This window comes from Vulpes lagopus, chromosome 5 (assembly GCF_018345385.1).
Source record: "Vulpes lagopus strain Blue_001 chromosome 5, ASM1834538v1, whole genome shotgun sequence".
NCBI classification, from domain to species: Eukaryota; Metazoa; Chordata; class Mammalia; order Carnivora; family Canidae; genus Vulpes; species Vulpes lagopus.
In genome coordinates, this window is record NC_054828.1 from 79,347,623 (window position 1) to 79,365,741 (window position 18,119).

Sequence of the window (18,119 nt, forward strand, 5' to 3'; positions counted from 1 at the left end):
AACACTGTCACACTGGGGGTTAGGGCTTTAGCCTATGAATTTGGGGGGAACACATTCAGTCCATAACATTTTTCATCCCCCTCTGACAACGGCCACTCCATTTTTCTGTTTCCCTTTTAAAAAAAAATCTCAAAAACAATTCTTTGCTATTTCTACTTCTCCTCGCACCTCCTCTTAGATCTGACCTGATCAGTCTTTCTTCCTCATCTGGAACCGCTGCTCAGAGTCCCCAGTAATGCCCACATTATGGAACCCAATGATCAGTTCCTGATGTTTCTATCAACAGCATTTAACACAGCTGATCACTTTTCTCTCCTTGAAACATTCTCTTCACTTGGTTTGCATGGCATCACTCTCCTTAGTTTTGTCTCACTGATTTTTCCTGACTCCTTGTCTTTGCAGTTCCTTGTCATCTTCCCAGGTCCTACACACTGGATGGCCCTGCGATCCGTTCTTGCATTTCCACATCCTCCCCCTCCCTCGATGATCTTTTCCTCTCCTGACTCTACATACCATTTAGACACTGATAACTCCTACATTTATCTCCCGCTCCAAATTCCAAAGCATTATATCCCATGACTTAACACCTCCACTTGAACGTATCCCAGGCACCTCACGTTTCAGATGTCCACAACAGAACTCCCAATCTCTGGTTCACTTCCCACCTGCCTCCACTACCAAACTGCTTCTCCTGCAGTCTGTTCCACCTCTTTAAAAGGAAAGTCCAGGGGTGCCTGGGTGGCTCCATTGGTTGGGTGTCTGCCTTTGGCTCGGGTCATGATCCCAGGATCCTGCATCAGGCTCCCTGTTCAGTGGGGAGTCTGCTTCTCCCTCCCCCACTCCTTCTGCTAGTGTGCTCTCTCACGCTTTCTCTCTCTTGAATAAATTTTTTTAAAAAAAGGAAAGTCCAAATTCATTCTTACAGGTGACAGAGTCAATGGCTTGGCAAACATGCTTGAGTCCCCCCTCACGTACCACATCCAATCCATGGGTGAGTCCATTCAGCTGTCCCTTCAAAATACACCTGCCGAGCACTGCTCTCTACCTCCACTGCTGCTTCCCTGCTGTAAGACCCCAAGATTTCTCCCCTGCTTCCACCCTTCCCCTCCTGCAGCCTGCTCTCCCCTTGGGAGTCACAGAGGTCCTTCTGAAATACCTCAGATCATGTCACTCTTCTGCTTGACACCTGCCAATGGCTTCCCATCTTAGAACAAAGCCAGTGTTGACATCAGTGTGCAAGAGCCCGCACCCCAGCTCCCTGCTCTTCTCTCATTTCCTATCCCTGACCCCGAGTCACTCTATTCCAGCCAAACCAGCTGACTTGGCACTCCTCAAACTCGCCACATACTCTCATTAGCAGCCTTTAGAATCACTGCCCTTCCATCTGGAATGCTCTTCTCACAAATATTTAATGATTCTTTCTCTTTCTCCTCAGGTTTCTGCTCCTATGTCAAACATCATCTTATTGAAGAGGTCCCTAACTATCTTGTATAAAATAGCAATGCCCCACCCCCAGGGCTCCATATCACCTTTACCTGGCTTCATCACCACCTCACATACATGTTCTATTTGTTTCATGTTCATTCTCTCACATGAGACTGTCAGCTCTGTGGACATTTATTGACTACCTTGTCCCCATGTAGGACAGTTCCTGGCACATAGTAGAGGTTCAATCAACATTTTGTGGAATAAAAAAAGATATAATTTGGTACAAGTTTTAGTTTGGATCTCCTTGGTGTCTGTTTCTATAAGCCAGACTTCCTTTCCCCCAAATGCCAATATTTGTCATTTAACCAAATACCACTTGGGGAAAAAAATAAAATAAAATCCTAGTCCTTTCAAACCTGCTGGATAAACTGTATGCACCTTAGGGACCAGCCTTGAATTTTCCAATTACCTCAGACATCCAGGGAATTGTTTTGCCATGAAGAAGCTTGTTGTATTACATCATTTCCCCCCCGCCCCAAGTGTCCTTTAATGAATCAGATTTTGGAATAGAGGATATAAAGCTTCTCATTTACTTCAGTTGGAAAAAGGTTTGGGTAATTGTATAACTCTACTGTGGATGAAGTTATATTGCAAAAGAAAAGTTCTGTAAGACAGCCAAGTTCTGGCAAATGTCCTAGTCTTTTGGCAATATTAATAGTAATAATTCGGCTATAAACCTTAAGATAGCTTGTGAGGAGGGGGGTGGCCTGTTCATTGGCTTGCCATCCAATGGAGTCAAAATTCAATTCAACCAGGCAGTTAAGAGTGATCTATCTGCAGAGCCCCAGACTCCCAAGGTGAAGAAAAAGAGATCTGAGGACTTAGAATTGTCCCCAGGGTGACAGAGTGCTTCAGAAATCACCCTTGAGTCGGGAGCACTGAAGCATCAACAAGGTGCAGCATTATGATGTAAGTTTTCTCTCTGGTGTTACAGGCAAGAAGAAAAGAGCCAGATTACAGCCTCTGTCCTCTGGGATGCCGTAACAGGACACACACACACACACACGTACATCCCCGCCAGCCCACCGGCTCTAATTTCTACAATGCAATCATCACTCAACTTTTACTCTAGAGGATGTGCACCTGCTTAGTCAGCCTCAAGAGGTGGGTAGGTGAAGTGACCCTAACGGAGGCAGAATGCAGATAAAGATGGATTTCAGTCTGCCTTGTTAGCAATCTATGGATTGACTTCAACTCCTTCTATCACTTCCGAGCCTCCCCTAACTTTCTTGTTCTAGCTCCTTGTTCTAAGCCCTCCCAACTACCACACCACTGTCCGCTCACAGCCACCTGTGATTTGTTTAATGTCCAGCTCCTGTAGGAGACTGTAAGCCTCAGGGAGGACAGGGATGGTCTGGGGGTTGGCTTGCCCTTTTGCCTTTAGTGCCCAGCAGTGCCTGACACATTTAATATGTATTTTTGAACTGATGCATGAACAATTGAACAGTGGAAGTATCCCCCCCCACCCCCATCCTACTTTTCATACACCATCTCTACCAACCCTCAGGTTAGCTAAGGATTCTGGGTAAATGGAATCCAGGCAAGAAAGAGGTTGTGTAGCTGCAGGTCAGGCTATTCCTCACTTCCATCTCCATCCCCACCTACTGACTCTCGTGGTACCTGGTGCTGGTACCATTTTTATTTCTGAAAAAGTTTTCATCTAGGTTACGTGCTTAGCAATTCTAAGCTCCTATTATAATTCTTTGTGCCTGCAGCTATGCTTTTAAAATTCTTTCTGCTTTTTCTTAGGACAAGATGCTAGATAACAAATAGCAGTACAATAGCCCACTTTGTAAACCCAATTCTCTCAAGGCATCATGGTCCACATCAAGACTCCAGATAACCACAGAGGTCACACTGAGTACTGGGGGGCCCATGATCATCCTACTAGTACAAAAGAACCTGGCTGAACCCTGCTGAAAGCCACTTCATTGGGCAACCAAGACAATCAGAATAAAGCCCAAGGTTCATAGGTAGCCGTTCTAAGTCACATACCCAGCTGATAGAGAACAGGGTCATATTCTACAAAGATGCATTCCTACCCATTGCTGTTCACGATTGCATAGCAACAGGGATCCTTGGAGGGATTTTTTAAAATAAATTTATTTTTTATTGGTGTTCAATTTACCAACATACAGAATAACACCCACTGCTCATCCCATCAAGTGCCCCCCTCAGTGCCCGTCACCCATTCACCCCCACCCCCCACCCTCCTCACCTTCCACCACCCCTAGTTCGTTACCCAGAGTTAGGAGTCTTTATGTTCTGTCTCCCTTTCTGATCTTTCCCACACATTTCTTCTCCCTTCCCTTATATTCCCTTTCACTATTATTTATATTCCCCAAATGAATGAGAATATATAATGTTTGTCCTTCTCCGATTGACTTCCTTCACTCAGCATAATACCCTCCAGTTCCATCCACATTGAAGCAAATGGTGGGTATTTGTCGTTTCCAATGGCTGAGTAATATTCCATTTATACATCGACCACATCTTCTTTATCCATTCATCTTTCGATGGACACCGAGGCTCCTTCCACAGTTTGGCTATTGTGGACATTGCTGCTAGAAACATCGGGGTGCAGGTGTCCCGGCGTTTCATTGCATCTGAATCTTTGGGGTAAATCCCCAACAGTGCAACTGCTGGGCCATAGGGCAGGTCTATTTTTAACTCTTTGAGGAACCTCCACACAGTTTTCCAGAGTGGCTGCACCAGTTCACATTCCCACCAACAGTGTAAGAGGGTTCCCCTTTCTCCGCATCCTCTCCAACATTTCTGGTTTCCTGCCTTGTTAATTTTCCCCATTCTCACTGGTGTGAGGTGGTATCTCATTGTGGTTTGGATTTGTATTTCCCTGATGGCAAGTGATGCAGAGCATTTTCTCATGTGCATGTTGGCCATGTCTGTGTATTCCTCTGTGAGATTTCTCTTCATATCTTTTGCCCATTTCACGATTGGATTGTTTGTTTCTTTGGTGTTGAGTTTAAGAAGTTCTTTATAGATCTTGGAAACTAGCCCTTTATCTGATACGTCATTGGCAAATATCTTCTCCCATTCTGTAGGTTGTCTTTTAGTTTTGTTGACTGTATCCTTTGCTGTGCAGAAGCTTCCTATCTTGATGAAGTCCCAATAGTTCATTTTTGCTTTTGTTTCTTTTGCCTTCATGGATGTATCCTGCAAGAAGTTACTGTGGCTGAGTTCAAAAAGGGCGTTGCCTGTGTTCTCCTCCAGGATTTTGATGGAATATTGTCTCACATTTAGATCTTTCATCCATTTTGAGTTTATCTTTGTGTATGGTGCAAGAGAGTGGTCCAGTTTCATTCTTCTGCATGTGGATGTCCAATTTTCCCAGCACCATTTATTGAAGAGACTGTCTTTCTTCCAACGGATAGTCTTTCCTCCTTTATCGAATATTAGTTGACCATAAAGTTCAGGGTCCACTTCTGGGTTTTCTATTCTGTTCCACTGATCTATGTGTCTGTTTTTGTGCCAGTACCACACTGTCTTGATGACTACAGCTCTGTAGTACAACCTGAAATCTGGCATTGTGATGCCCCCAGCTATGGTTTTCTTTTTTTAAATTCCCCTGGCTATTCGGGGTCTTTTCTGATTCCACACAAATCTTAATTTGTTCTAACTCTCTGAAGAAAGTCCATGGTATTTTGATAGGGATTGCATTAAATGTGTAAATTGCCCTGGGTAACATTGACATTTTCACAATATTAATTCTGCCAATCCATGAGCATGGAATATTTTTCCATCTCTTTGTGTCTTCCTCAATTTCTTTCAGAAGTGTTCTATAGTTTTTAGGGTATAGATCTTTTACCTCTTTGGTTAGGTTTATTCCTAGGTATCTTATGCTTTTGGGTGCAATTGTAAATGGGATTGACTCCTTAATTTCTCTTTCTTCAGTCTCATTGTTAGTGTACAGAAATGCCATTGATTTCTGGGCATTGATTTTGTATCCTGCCACGCTACCAAATTTCTGTATGAGTTCTAGCAATCTTGGGGTGGAGGCTTTTGGGTTTTCTATGTAGAGTATCATGTCATTGGCGAAGAGGGAGAGTTTGACTTCTTCTTTGCCAATTTGAATGCCTTTAATGTCTTTTTGTTGTCTGATTGCTGAGGCTAGGACTTCCAGTACTATGTTAAACAGTAGTGGTGAGAGTGGACATCCCTGTCTTGTTCCTGATCTTAGGGGAAAGGCTCCCAGTGCTTCCCCATTGAGAATGATATTTGCTGTGGGCTTTTTGTAGATGGCTTTTAAGATGTTGAGGAATGTTTCCTCTATCCCTACACTCTGAAGAGTTTTGATCAGGAATGGATGCTATATTTTGTCAAATTCTTTCTCTGCCTTGGAGGGATTTTTAAAGGGTACAGGATCCTGTCCAGCCAGGGCACTCACAGTGCCCTTTTTTGATCAACACTGCTAAAGAGAAGTCAAACTATAAGCATGCCATGAAGGCAAATCTGTCATATGAGCAATTGCTTGTAAATTGGGTACTCCGTGGTGTTGCGCTTCAGTGACAGATGCTCACCATCTGTCTTTCAGCTGCACCCATGCTGCCGTCTTACTCTCATATTCCCAGATCCAGTCCCACAGCAGTAACACTAACACTTGTACGCGACTTCACAGCTTATAAAAGCACTGATGACATCATTTTGTCCTTGCCCAAGTCTGGTAAGGAAGGCAGTCAGCCATAAGAACATCCGGCAGTAGGTGGTCGGAAGGCTGGTTGGCAATGGCAGCACTTCCATTAGATCACTAGTGTGGGATACTGCATGCTGCTAGCGGGTGCAGGCATGCACCCTGTCATGCCCAGCCTTAAGAAATGGACTAAGATCAATATAAGCCTGAGACGCCAGAGTGCTACTTATATTAGTTCATGAGAAATTTCCACTCAAGGACTAGGATTTAAGAATGCCATGGTTTGGTACATTCCATCCCATTGAGACAAGGGTTCCAACTTTTTCTGTATCCACACTTCAATAGAATCTCACTGGTACAGGAACGTTTACCCAAGACATAATCAGGTGGCTCTGCCAGTTTAAAATCCCAACAAGAACACCAGAGAAACTGTTTAAGGGACCAGAAGGAATCTTAGAGCAGATTACAGGTCAATGGGCTCTGAATACCTGAAGATTAGAGGTTATAAATCCCTGCATCCGTCTCCAAACTGAAACAAAAATGCTTGAACCTCAAAGTTAACAGTGCTTCTCTCCTAAACAATGCTTGGAATGCACGGTGTTCATGTAATTTGTCTCCTGACATGACTGACATCCACCTTGTCAGATTATAGTGTTTACTGTTACTAGTTACTAAATTCCAGTGGAGCATAATGAGATATATGCTAATCCATACATCTTACAGATGAAAGAGCTGAGATGCCCAGGGAATCTATAGCTAGCCTAGTTATCAATCAGCGGAGAACAGGGCCAGGGATTGTACATCCTTGCTGGCCTGGGAGGCACTGCTATTTGGGACTGTATCTTTGCCCTAGTGTGATGATCTTATAACTTGCAATCTCACTTCCTTCATTTCCTGATCACATTAGGGACCTTGCTGTAGTTGCTGAGTTCTGCAAACAGTGCCCACTTTATAAACGGGGCAACCAGAGGGCAGAGAAGTTAATGATCTTTTTCAAGTCTATGCCCCCAGCAAAGAAAAACTTGGAACTCAATTGAAGACTGAATTCTACATGAGAACTCTTCTGATGGGGCCATGCTGTCACCTTTGTAGGTCTTTAGACCTTGTCTTGAGAGAGCACCTTTGTTTACCCAGCCTCTAGTGCCTCCGCCCATACTGTGACTGGGTTAAAGAAGGTTTCATCTCCCAACCCCGATTCAAGGATGGCATGAATAGTTCCATCTAGGAGAACTACAATGCCTTCTCACAGAAATTAGCAGATGTGTTTTAGAAACGTTTGCTAATGGGAAAAAGGAACTATGAAGTTTCCCAAAGTATGCAAGTCTCAAGAGTTTGTATTAAAGTACCAACTGCTATGTGAACAACCCCAAAATCTCAGTGCTTAAAAAAAAATATTATTTCTTGATCATGTGATAACGCCATGTGGGTGAGCAGGGGTGAGGAGGGAGGCACACATGCAGGCTTTGTGCCTGTCATTCAGTAACCGAGGCTTATTAGTCCACCGAAAGGGTCTATGGCCCAAAAGTGGCTAAGAATCCATAATCTAGTGGCTTCTCTAGGGCCTCGTAGGCTTCCATCAGTTCCTTTGCACCCAGTGGGCCAATGAAGGAAGAGACAGAGAGTGATGAATCACTCACAGTTTGAGAGGAGGTAAGGAATGACTTATATCACCTCTCTCCTCATTCCATTGACTAGAACTCAGTTATATGGATCCATGTAACCGCAGTAACACTGGGAAATGTAGTCTCTCTGGGGACCCAAGAGAGGAAATGGGTTAGTGAACATACAGCATTCTGATACACGGTCAAGCACATATTTGTTGGATTATACAAACGCTAAATGATACAATACTAAATCAAAGAATGACCCTCTCTCATTCTCTAGGAATGCATCTTCGTAGAATATGACCCTGTTCTCTATCAGCTGGGTGTGTGACTTAGAACAGCTACCTGTGAACCCTGGCTTTACTCTGATGGTCTCGGTTGCCCAATGAAGTAGCTTTCAGCAGGGTTCAAAGGTGAAGCCAGATTCTTCTGTACTAGTAGGATGATCATGGGCCCCCCAATACTCACTGTGACTTCTGTGATTGTCTGGAATCTTGATGTGGACCATGATGCCTCGAGAGAATTTGACCTGAATTTGTATGTGCTACAAATACTGTCAATTTGTAAAGATGCAAACACAGGGCATACCTAGGATATTGCAGGTTTGTTTCCAGACCACATTACAGTGAATATCAAAGGAAAGGGAGTCAAATGAATTTCTTGGTTTCCCAGTGCATATAAAAATTATACTTACACTATACTACAGTCTATTAACTGTACAACACTAGTATGTCTAACAAATAACATATATATCTTAATTTAAAAATCTTCCATTTGCTGGGGCACCTGGGTGGGTCAGTTGGGTGGCCATCTGACTCTTGGTTTTAGCTTGGGTCATGATCTCAGGTTGTGGGATGGAGCTCTGCATTGGGGTCCCTGCTCAGTGCAGTCTGCTTGAGATTCTCTCCCTCTCTCTGCCCCTCCTCCGGCTCGCCTGAACTCTCTCTAAATAAATAAATAGAATTTTTGAAAAAAACCCTTTTATTGCTAAAAATGCTAACCATCATCTGAACTTTCAGGGGGTCAGGGAAGGCTCTTGCCTCAATGTTGATGGCTGCTGACTGATGAGGGTGGTGGTCACAGCAATTCTTAAAAATGACAGTGAAGGTTGCCACATCGATTGACCCTTCCTTTCATGAGGGATTTCTCTGTAGCACAGAACGCAGTTGGATAACTTTATCCACAACAGACTTCTTTCAAAATTACAGTCAATCTTCTCAAACTCTGCAGCTGCTTTATCAACAAAGTTTATGTGATATTCTAAATCCTCTGTCATCATTTCAACAATCTTCAAAGTGCCTGCACCAGGAGTAGATTCCATCTCAAGAATCCACTGTCTTGGGACCTCTGGGTGGCTCAGTGGTTGGGCGTCTGCCTTCAGTTCAGGGCGTGATCCCAGGGCCCTGGGATCGAGTCCTGCATCGGGTTCCCCACAGAGAGCCTGCTTCTCCCTCTGCCTAGGTCTCTGCCTCTCTGTGTGTTTCTCATGAATAAATAAATAAAATCTTAAAAATGTCAGGTAGTAAATTTTATTTTACAAGCAGCACATGATACTCTAGCAATAGGAAACGCCGGAACAACACAAAGTGAAATGATAGCAGATACTGGAGGGTACAACGAAAACCTACCAGACATCTATTTATGGGTGAAGCACTTCCTTGCTATGGCGCTGGGGTGCCACAACGGTCTGGTCAGAGGCAGTGGCAGAGGCCTGGCCTTGGGGCCCACTCTCTGCCCTACCCCAAGACCTGGCAAAAGGGGCAGCCTCCCTGGCAGCAAATAGGGAGAGACTGCATGGAGCTGGTGTTGGAAAGAGCAGTAACACTGGTCCCCACTGAGCTGACAAGAAAAAGGCAACAGAGGGCTTTGGAGCTTTTACTGAAGCTTTCTTTATGCTCCCCTGGTGTTGTTTTCCAAAATTATTTAACTCTAAGCACGTCCCTTTTTCTGAAGTAATTTCTTGGCTTCTCAGTGGCCCTGAAATAAGTTGATTACACTGACTTACAAACCAAGTGATTAATGGGATAACTGGCGCCCAATTCCGGGGTAAGATGATGCCCCCTTCCCTGGGAGGGCCTAGAGAGCCTGCCAGTGAAATGAGAAGCTGAGGAGGGCTCAGATGGCCATATGCAGGTCACTATCCCAGACCCTACCACTAACCCTCAAAGCCATTACCCTGAGCCCTAGAAACAGGGAGTTAGATGCCAAAAAGGACTTTGAGGTCAGCCAAAGTGAGCTTCTTGACAGATGTGCCAGATCCTGATAGGACCTGTTTGGCCAAAGTTTTCTTTTTCTCTTGGAGGTGTAAGATCTTCTCTTCCACGGTTCCCTCACAGATAAATCTAAAAAAAAAAACCAAAACAAACAAACAAAAAAAACACACACAAAAACAAAACAAAACAAAAAACAAATAAGCAAATAATAAAAAAAAATCAAAACAGCATGTTTAATAACATATTCAAATTTCTATTAATGCTTCAGGTTTTACATGAGATTTCTTCCCTGACTTAAGTTTTCTTAGGTTTGGCTAAAAACTCCATGTTCACGAGACACAAATAACCTTGATCTAAATACATGCCCATTTAAAATGACACAACTAAAATTATCTTTCATTTCTTTCTGAAGCTAAGGTAATTGAAAAATACCAAAATAAGCAAACAATATCACTCTCCAAAAAACAGGCAGAGATCCATCCAGTGTTCACCGAAAAATCTCAACCTTGATCAAGTCAGAAGGCCTTAAAGCTTATCAAATTTCTGCCAGGTGTATGTGTGCTGTTCTAAATACAGTGTCTTATTTCTTAGCTAATTCACATTGAAAACAGGTTTTGCAACCTGAAGAAAAGCCACTGTTGTCATTCACTCATGCAACAAGTATTGACTGAGCATTTATGATATGCCATGTGCTATGCTAGGTGTAGGGATGGAGAGATGCTCTCGAAGAGAACATGGGAAGAGAGGCATGCAAGTAAACAATAACATGAGCTGGAAAGTGCTGTAGAAATATGTCCGGTGTGTGCAGAGAGTAAAAGGAAACATCTACAGTGTGCTGGCAGGGCTCCATTGAAGACTTAACTTGTAATGTGTGACTTGTGGGATGAGCAAGAATTTGCCAGATAAAATGGAGGGTGTCCCAGGGAACGGGGATGTGGTAAAACCATGGCTGAGTTTAGAACATGGTTATGTTGGAGGAAGAGCAGGTTGTCCAGTCTGGCCAGGAAAAAAGTCCAAAGGACTCCACCATGTGGCAGAGCAATGGCAAAAGCTCAAGAGGATGGTGGGAGCCAGATCATGAGTGGCTTTGCATATCGTGCTATAAAACTTATTATTATTGTTTTTTAAGATTTTATTTATTTATTCATGAGAGACACATAGAGAAAGAGAGGCAGAGACACAGGCAGAGGGAGAAGCGGGCTCCATGCAGGGAGCCTGATGTGGGACTCAATCCCAGGTCTCCAGGGTCACACCTCGGGGTGCAGGTGGCGCTAAGCCACTGCGCCACCGGGGCCGCCCTCGTGCTAAGAAATTTAGATTGAAAAAGGGAAGTGGTAGTGTGGATGGGAAGGAGGAGATGGTTTTAAGAGACACTTAGAAAATAAAAGTAATGGACTTGGTATATGAAAAGTGAGGAAAAGAGAGGAACCTAATCTGTACCTAACCTAGAGGATTAGTTACAGGGATACTATTCACATGTTCAGAAGCATCAAGAAATAGGAGGTGGGGGATCCCTGGGTGGCGCAGCGGTTTGGCGCCTGTCTTTGGCCCAGGGCGCGATCCTGGAGACCCGGGATCGAATCCCACATCGGGCTCCCGGTGCATGGAGCCTGCTTCTCCCTCTGCCTGTGTCTCTGCCTCTCTCTCTCTCTCTCTCTCTCTGTGACTATCATAAATAAAAAAAAAAATAAATAAATAAATAAATAAAGAAGAAATAGGAGGTGGTATCTCATTTCAGTCTGTGATATTCTGAGTTCCTGGAACATGCCATAGTATTTGCTACATAGTGAATACTCAATACGTGTTAGTTTTAGGAGCTGGATGAGATGAAAGCATGAGTGAATGAATAATGGGCAAGTATGTGCACACTCAAGATAGCTAGCAGGGATTGGGTATCTAGGTCTGATGTGATGGAATGAAGGTTCAGACTTTGGACTTCCCGGAGTAGACAGGATTATTAAGGGAGCTGCATACAGGGTGAGGGGAGAGCTAACCACCAGGAAACTAGCACGGGTGCTGTATTTGGCAAACTATGGCATTCACATATGGCCTGTAGTGGAACAACAGCGCTGAAAGGTAGAGGATCTGTAAAGGTTAAGGAACGAAGGAGAGGTAAGCAAGAAAAGACAGTCAGTAATTTCTAATTCTTCAGGAAACCTGGCCTGAAAAGGAAGGAGAAAAAGAGGTCCATTGCTGGAACAGATTATAGCATCAAGGCTGATGGATGCTTTTAAGGGAAGAAGGTCCCAAAGAGGGGGACATCCTACAAAATCACCTGCTTGTGCCTTTCAAAAATGTCAATGTCATAAAACACAAAGAAAGACCAAGGTATTGTCCTAGATTAAAGGAGATAGAAGAGTCATGACAATGGAATACTATGCAGGATCTAGGGTTTTCCTTTGCTGTAAGGGACATCACTGGGACAAGTGGCAAAATAGAATAAAGTCCAGAGCTCAGATGACAGTACTGTATCAGTGTGAACATTTTGATTTCAGGCATTTTCCTGTGCTTATTTAAGAGAATGTCCTTATTTTAAGGAAAGGTACCTTGAACTATTTAAGGGTAAAGGAACACAATGGCTGCAACTGACTCTCAGATGGTTCAGAAAAAAGTTTACACGTACATATATACGTGGTACAGGCACACGAGAATATTTTGGTATTATTTTTACAAACAAGGTTTTTGGGGATTTTATTCTTTTAAGAACTTACATTCCTTTCCTACATATCTGAAGTTACACCAAAATACAAGTTAAAAAGAAAGAAAATTAGTAAGTAAAGGATGGGGATGAGGGTACTTTCTGTAGCCCTAATACACAAGCTTGTTCTTCTCTTGCAGGAACCAACCCCCAGGGCACCCCCAAATTGCTTTGTGCTCCCTCTGGCCTGAGAGTCCCAAGGAGTCCGGTGTGTGTAGAGGACACACTGTGTCCTCCTGTGTGCTCAGGAACATCATTAGTCAAGTGCTCACCAAATACTTGACATCCTATTAAAACACTACCCAAAAAAGGCTTTCACAAAAGTAAAGCTTGTGGAAGGGGCCTAGGTCCCGGCAGGCTTTTACTCACTTGTGCACAACAACATCTTTCTGCTGCCCTACCCGGTAAATTCGGTCACAGGCTTGGTCCTCCAGTGATGGATTCCTGTTAGGAGAGAGGCAAAGCTCAAAGGTGCGGATGCCCTGGACCGGGTAGGCAAGTCCCCTGGGCAGAGCCAGCCTGCAGTTGTTTCTGGATGGCTCTGGAGCTACAAATGGCAGTCACAGGTTTTCAAGGGTTGACAATGCAAACAAATGGAAAACCCACAATGAAGAATCCGGGACAGAGACCTTTGTGGCCTGCAAAGTCAGAAAGGTATCATCTGGCCTCAAATATTTAGAGTCTATAAATCCCTGTCTGTGGCTACGCTGACCTTGAAAGTCAGACACCTTCCCGCCCTCAAATGAGAGACACAGGTCAGTCTGCCGATGGAAACTCAGCACCACCATCAGCTGAACAACTCTGGGTAGCACAGGTGAAACAAATGTGCAAATTCACTCCCGAACTAGTTAGATGAATTCGAGCAAGTCACCTCACCTCATCCCTCTGTACTTCAGACTGCTACTTGGAAACGCCAGGGCTGCCTAATGATGACAGGAAATACCCTTCTCAACTTTAATATTCTCAGATTCAACTAAGGAGACTTAATTTCTTTCCTTTTTTCTACATGCTATCAACTCCAAACTAGTTTCTCATCCTACCTCTTTAAGATCTTGGACAGCGGGATCCCTGGGTGGCGCAGCGGTTTAGCGCCTGCCTTTGGCCCAGGGCGCGATCCTGGAGACCCGGGATCGAATCCCACATCGGGCTCCCGGTGCATGGAGCCTGCTTCTCCCTCTGCCTGTGTCTCTGCCTCTCTCTCTCTCTCTGTGACTATCATAAATAAATAAAAATTAAAAAAAAAAAAAAAAAGATTATAAGATCTTGGACAGCATTTCACCATTTCAGAAAACAGCACTGATTTATTTTTTTAAGATTTTATTTTTAAGTAATCTCCACACCCAACATGGGGCTCGAACTCACAACCCTGAGATAAAGAGTTGCACACTCTGGGAGCCTGGGTGGCTCAGTGGTTGAGCATATGCCTTTGGCTCAGGTCCTGATCCTGGGGTCCTGGGATCAAGTCCCGCATCAGGCTCCCTGCAGAGAGCCTGCTTCTTTCCTGCCTGTGTCTCTGCCTCTCTGTGTCTCTCATGAATAAATATATCTTTAAGAAAAAAAAAAAAAAAAAAGAGTTGCATGCTCTACTGGCTGAGCCAGCCAGGCGCCCCCAGAAGTCAGCATTTAACTCCCACTCTGCTTTCCTCCCTTAAGTATGTGAGGGAGTCCTAAGACCCAAACACATTCTCCCAGAAGATGGTAACAGGTTGGCCTGTGTGTGTCAATCTGGGCTGCCTGGAGAATCAGACAAATGTGTGGCAATCTCTGCTTGGCATAATTGGAAAACCCCAAACTGAGACTAATTATGACATTCTTGTCCTAACACACAAACTCAGTTATCTTATTTCCAGGAAATTTGCTGTCATGCTCCCAATGTTGATACTCAGTGCACGGCCAAGGGTCTTGTGTTAAGTGTATTCCTACCATAACTAGAAAATTCCTTCTCCCTTTCCTTTTGGAGTAAAGCTTCTCCTTTTCCAGGGTTGAGATCTCCTTGAACATCCACAAATGGTGTGAAATACGGTATTCTGAAGAGGGAAAAAACTGAGCGATGGAGTTCTTAGCCCTGAGAAAAAGCCTTCTTCCCAGTTTCCATGGAAACAGATGTAAGATTAACAATAAGTGAGTGCTATTTTAAGCAGTCATTTGAAGCCTTGCTTGCTCAGGAATGCAGGCCTCCAACAGCCCCACACCTTGTTTAGACGGCACCTGTACACTTATACACAGCAGAGGCATCTGCCTAACATAAAAAGAGCAACCTCAACACAAGGATTTGGGCCCCACTACCCCGTGCACCGCGCCCCCCCCCCCCCACTATGCTAGAACTATGCAACAGAAATCCAGAATCATTACCAGTGCATATCCAGAAGAAAAAGGTGGTTTCCTCCAGTCAGGTTCAGACCAACACCTCCAGCCGAGAGAGAGATTAGCATAACCTTCGAAAAGAAAACACAGCATTCACTTATCAAGATTTGACTCATAATACAGTTGGAGCCCAAGACCAATACAGGTAAGTACCATGTTCCTATCCAGTTTCCCTCTGCTGTTAAAATACTCTTGAGATGCAGCGTCCCATGCCTCACCTTTAAGAAAACTCTCACTTCGTATTTTTTTGTGAGTTAACCTCAGAATGTGAATTCTATGCCTGCCAAAATACACAAATGCTACAATTTAGAGTACTCAGGGTGGCTGGCTGGACGAGCTCTCCATTAACCAGATTCTATCCATTCCCTTGGTCTCTGCACCCCGACCCAGTGCCCTGATCTTCCCGCCCACTGTCCACCAGTGTTTTCTGCTTTCTTGCCATCCCTCCACCTCTCCCCCGACACGTCCTCTTATCAAAATGCAACCTACCCTTCAAAAGCTTGCCTCCCCCCCAAAGATAGCTTGAGCCAACCAGCTCTGCTCTTCCTCTTTTAGCCCTCGTATTTTATTTTCTTTAAAGCATGTGCACACTTTGATATGTACCCCAATAGATGTCTAATAAATTAAAAGCATGTGGAGGGACCAAGGCAACAAATGTTTTCATGCTGAGCTGCTACTCTAGAATTCTCGCTGTGTAACTGAGAACCATGTGCTCTCAATGACAGAGCTCTGAGGGGACCAGCTCCTACCTGGGGACTCCTGGAGCTGTTAAATGCCTCCACTAAGTCCATTCTCTGTTTGGGGCTGACAGAGCCATTGATGGTGGCATAAGTCAGGCCACACTTCTTGAGGTGCCACGCTACAATCTGCAGCATGCTGGTCCACTGGGAGACAATGACACTGGAAGTAAGGATAAAACAAAACATCAACCCCCCTGAAGAGATGAAACACATTTCAGGGTCTTAATGCCCTGTCACTCTTTTAAGATTCGGCTATCAAATGTGGACCAGGAAAGGCCTTCTGTCCCCTGTGGGGCAAAGGCACACACTGAGGTCACATTTTAAGGTCAGAAGGCTTCAACTGTTTCCAGATCCAGTGCGTAATTCATCTCATGCTAAATGAGGTCAGAATAAAGTGGTGGCCGGCCTAAAATAAGGACTGCAGCCTCTTGTTATTTGGTGACCTGGTGCTCCTCTAGAGATCTGTGGTCCTGCAGGAAAGGGATACGGGCTGCCCTCCCTTTGCCACCCACAGCAAGCTACTGGGAGGTCTCTACCCACACCCCCATGCCCCATGCTATGTTTTAATTAGGATTTTAAGTTATTAAATCAAAATAATTCACATACACAAATGCAGGTCCATAACACACAAGTAAGGATAACAGATGACAAATGGATCCAACATATCGTACGGGCTCAAGAACACTCCCAGCACTGCGGGGCTCCCTGTCTGATCACACACCTCCCCCTGCCTTTTGCACCTGTTATTCCCTTGCTTTTCTTTAGCTGCTTCTCTACTTTTAAACACTTGTCCAGACGCTTAGCTTACTCTGATCCTCTAGGGGCTTCCTTCTCAATCGGTGCCACAAATATTTGAACAAATCACAGAGAATTTGTGCTATCACCTCAGTGCTTTCTGCTGAGGATGATTCAAGGTCCTTGATTTATAAAAAGCTGAGAATTATCAGCAATATCAAGGCTTCCTGATTAATCACAAGCAATATTTGGATAACAAAATAACACATTTACCTCTTTTGGGACCCTGAATTTCCTCGGATTGCCTCCAATTCCACCAACAGAGATGAAATCTAGGAAATGTTATTTGGTACACGTAAGTCGTAGCAAATTCGCTTTTCTCCGTCATCCCTCACTTGAACTACAGAAGTGGGTTCTCTGCCTCTGGTCTTGCCTCACTCTAGGCCACCCTCCTCTCTGTGGCCCAAGGGCTATTTCTAAAATGCCCAGGCTGTCACTTCCCTCCTCTGGCTGGAGTTCCTGAACTGCCTTCCCACCAAGGATGCAGCCCAAGCTTCTGACAATGACGTACCAGATCCGTGCTGCTCCCGCCTCAGCTTATGTCTCCAGTCTTGTATCTCACTACTCCCTCCCCAAACAATGCTCTCATTATACCAAAGTCATTCCTCTGCTAAGCCATACTTTGTCTCATCTTTGTCCACTCTGTCCTCTCTGCCTAGAACACCCTTCCATGTCAGATCAACATCACTTCTTGGAGGTCCCCACAAACCCCAAAGTATGAGTTAGGTGCCCACTGCCCACCTGCTCCTATGGCTTGAGCACTCCTTCTGTTTCTATTGTCATGGTCTTTTTCACACTACACATTGTGTATTGATCATCTCTTGCTATCATGACTTGAGGTGCTCCAAGGAAACAGAGCCAGCATATGACTAGTTCATCCCTGGTTCAAACCCCTAGCATCCAGCAGGTAGCCATACCAGAGAAGGTACTATCCAAACTTTTGCAGAAAGACAAAGTGAAAGAGCTTTATCCAGTTTAAGGCCTGCTCTAAAGGCTGCTGAAGAAGACGACCTATCCAGTCTGAGCAACACTTGCTAAGGCTTCCCAAAAAGCTCTCTGGGTATTTACCAAACGCCCTCAGAGCACATCTGAGTCCACATGGGAGCAGGTGGTAAGAACACATGAGCTGGATACATTCCTCCCAACTGCTAATGCAGATGACCTTTTGAAAGCCTCTAAGGGCCATGGAGTTAACCCCCAAGATGGTGGAGGAGGAAGAAAAATAGACTAGGAATTGAGAGATGACGGGAGCTCTTACGCTCTGCCATCAATCACATGGCTGTATCCCTTCAAGACTTCAAGACGTTAAGAGCTCAGACACCTCATCACTGAAACAAGGAGCTGCCCTGGGTGAACTTTGAGGTGCCCTCGGCACTTATGTCCTCTGCTACCGTAGAGTGGTCACCTCTAGAGGCCTCCACCACCCATGAGGTTGCCACCCAGTCTCAACAGATGTGCTGGACAGAAAGTGAGGACAGCATTGGATCATTCTGAATTTGCAAGGAGAAAGAAAAGCAGGAAATGTAACACCTGGTGTCTTGGCGACTTGAGGTTCTGATAAACGCTCAG

General features: G+C 44.5%; 1 protein-coding gene across 2 annotated transcripts in view; it reads right to left on the reverse strand.

Moving 5' to 3' along the window:
* Window positions 1-9,255: 9,255 nt before the first annotated feature.
* The window catches only part of TTF2 (transcription termination factor 2), a 40,048-nt gene continuing 31,184 nt past the window's right edge, over window positions 9,256-18,119 (reverse strand). For both annotated transcript variants that reach the window (XM_041756785.1, XM_041756784.1), the window contains 5 exons: window positions 16,764-16,822; window positions 15,765-15,915; window positions 15,004-15,086; window positions 13,021-13,095; window positions 9,256-10,082 (listed from right to left, as the gene is read on the reverse strand). In XM_041756785.1, coding sequence (XP_041612719.1) covers window positions 9,938-10,082; window positions 13,021-13,095; window positions 15,004-15,086; window positions 15,765-15,915; window positions 16,764-16,822 — 513 coding nt within the window. In that variant the 3' untranslated portion in view covers window positions 9,256-9,937. The remainder of the gene's footprint in view (window positions 10,083-13,020; window positions 13,096-15,003; window positions 15,087-15,764; window positions 15,916-16,763; window positions 16,823-18,119) is intronic.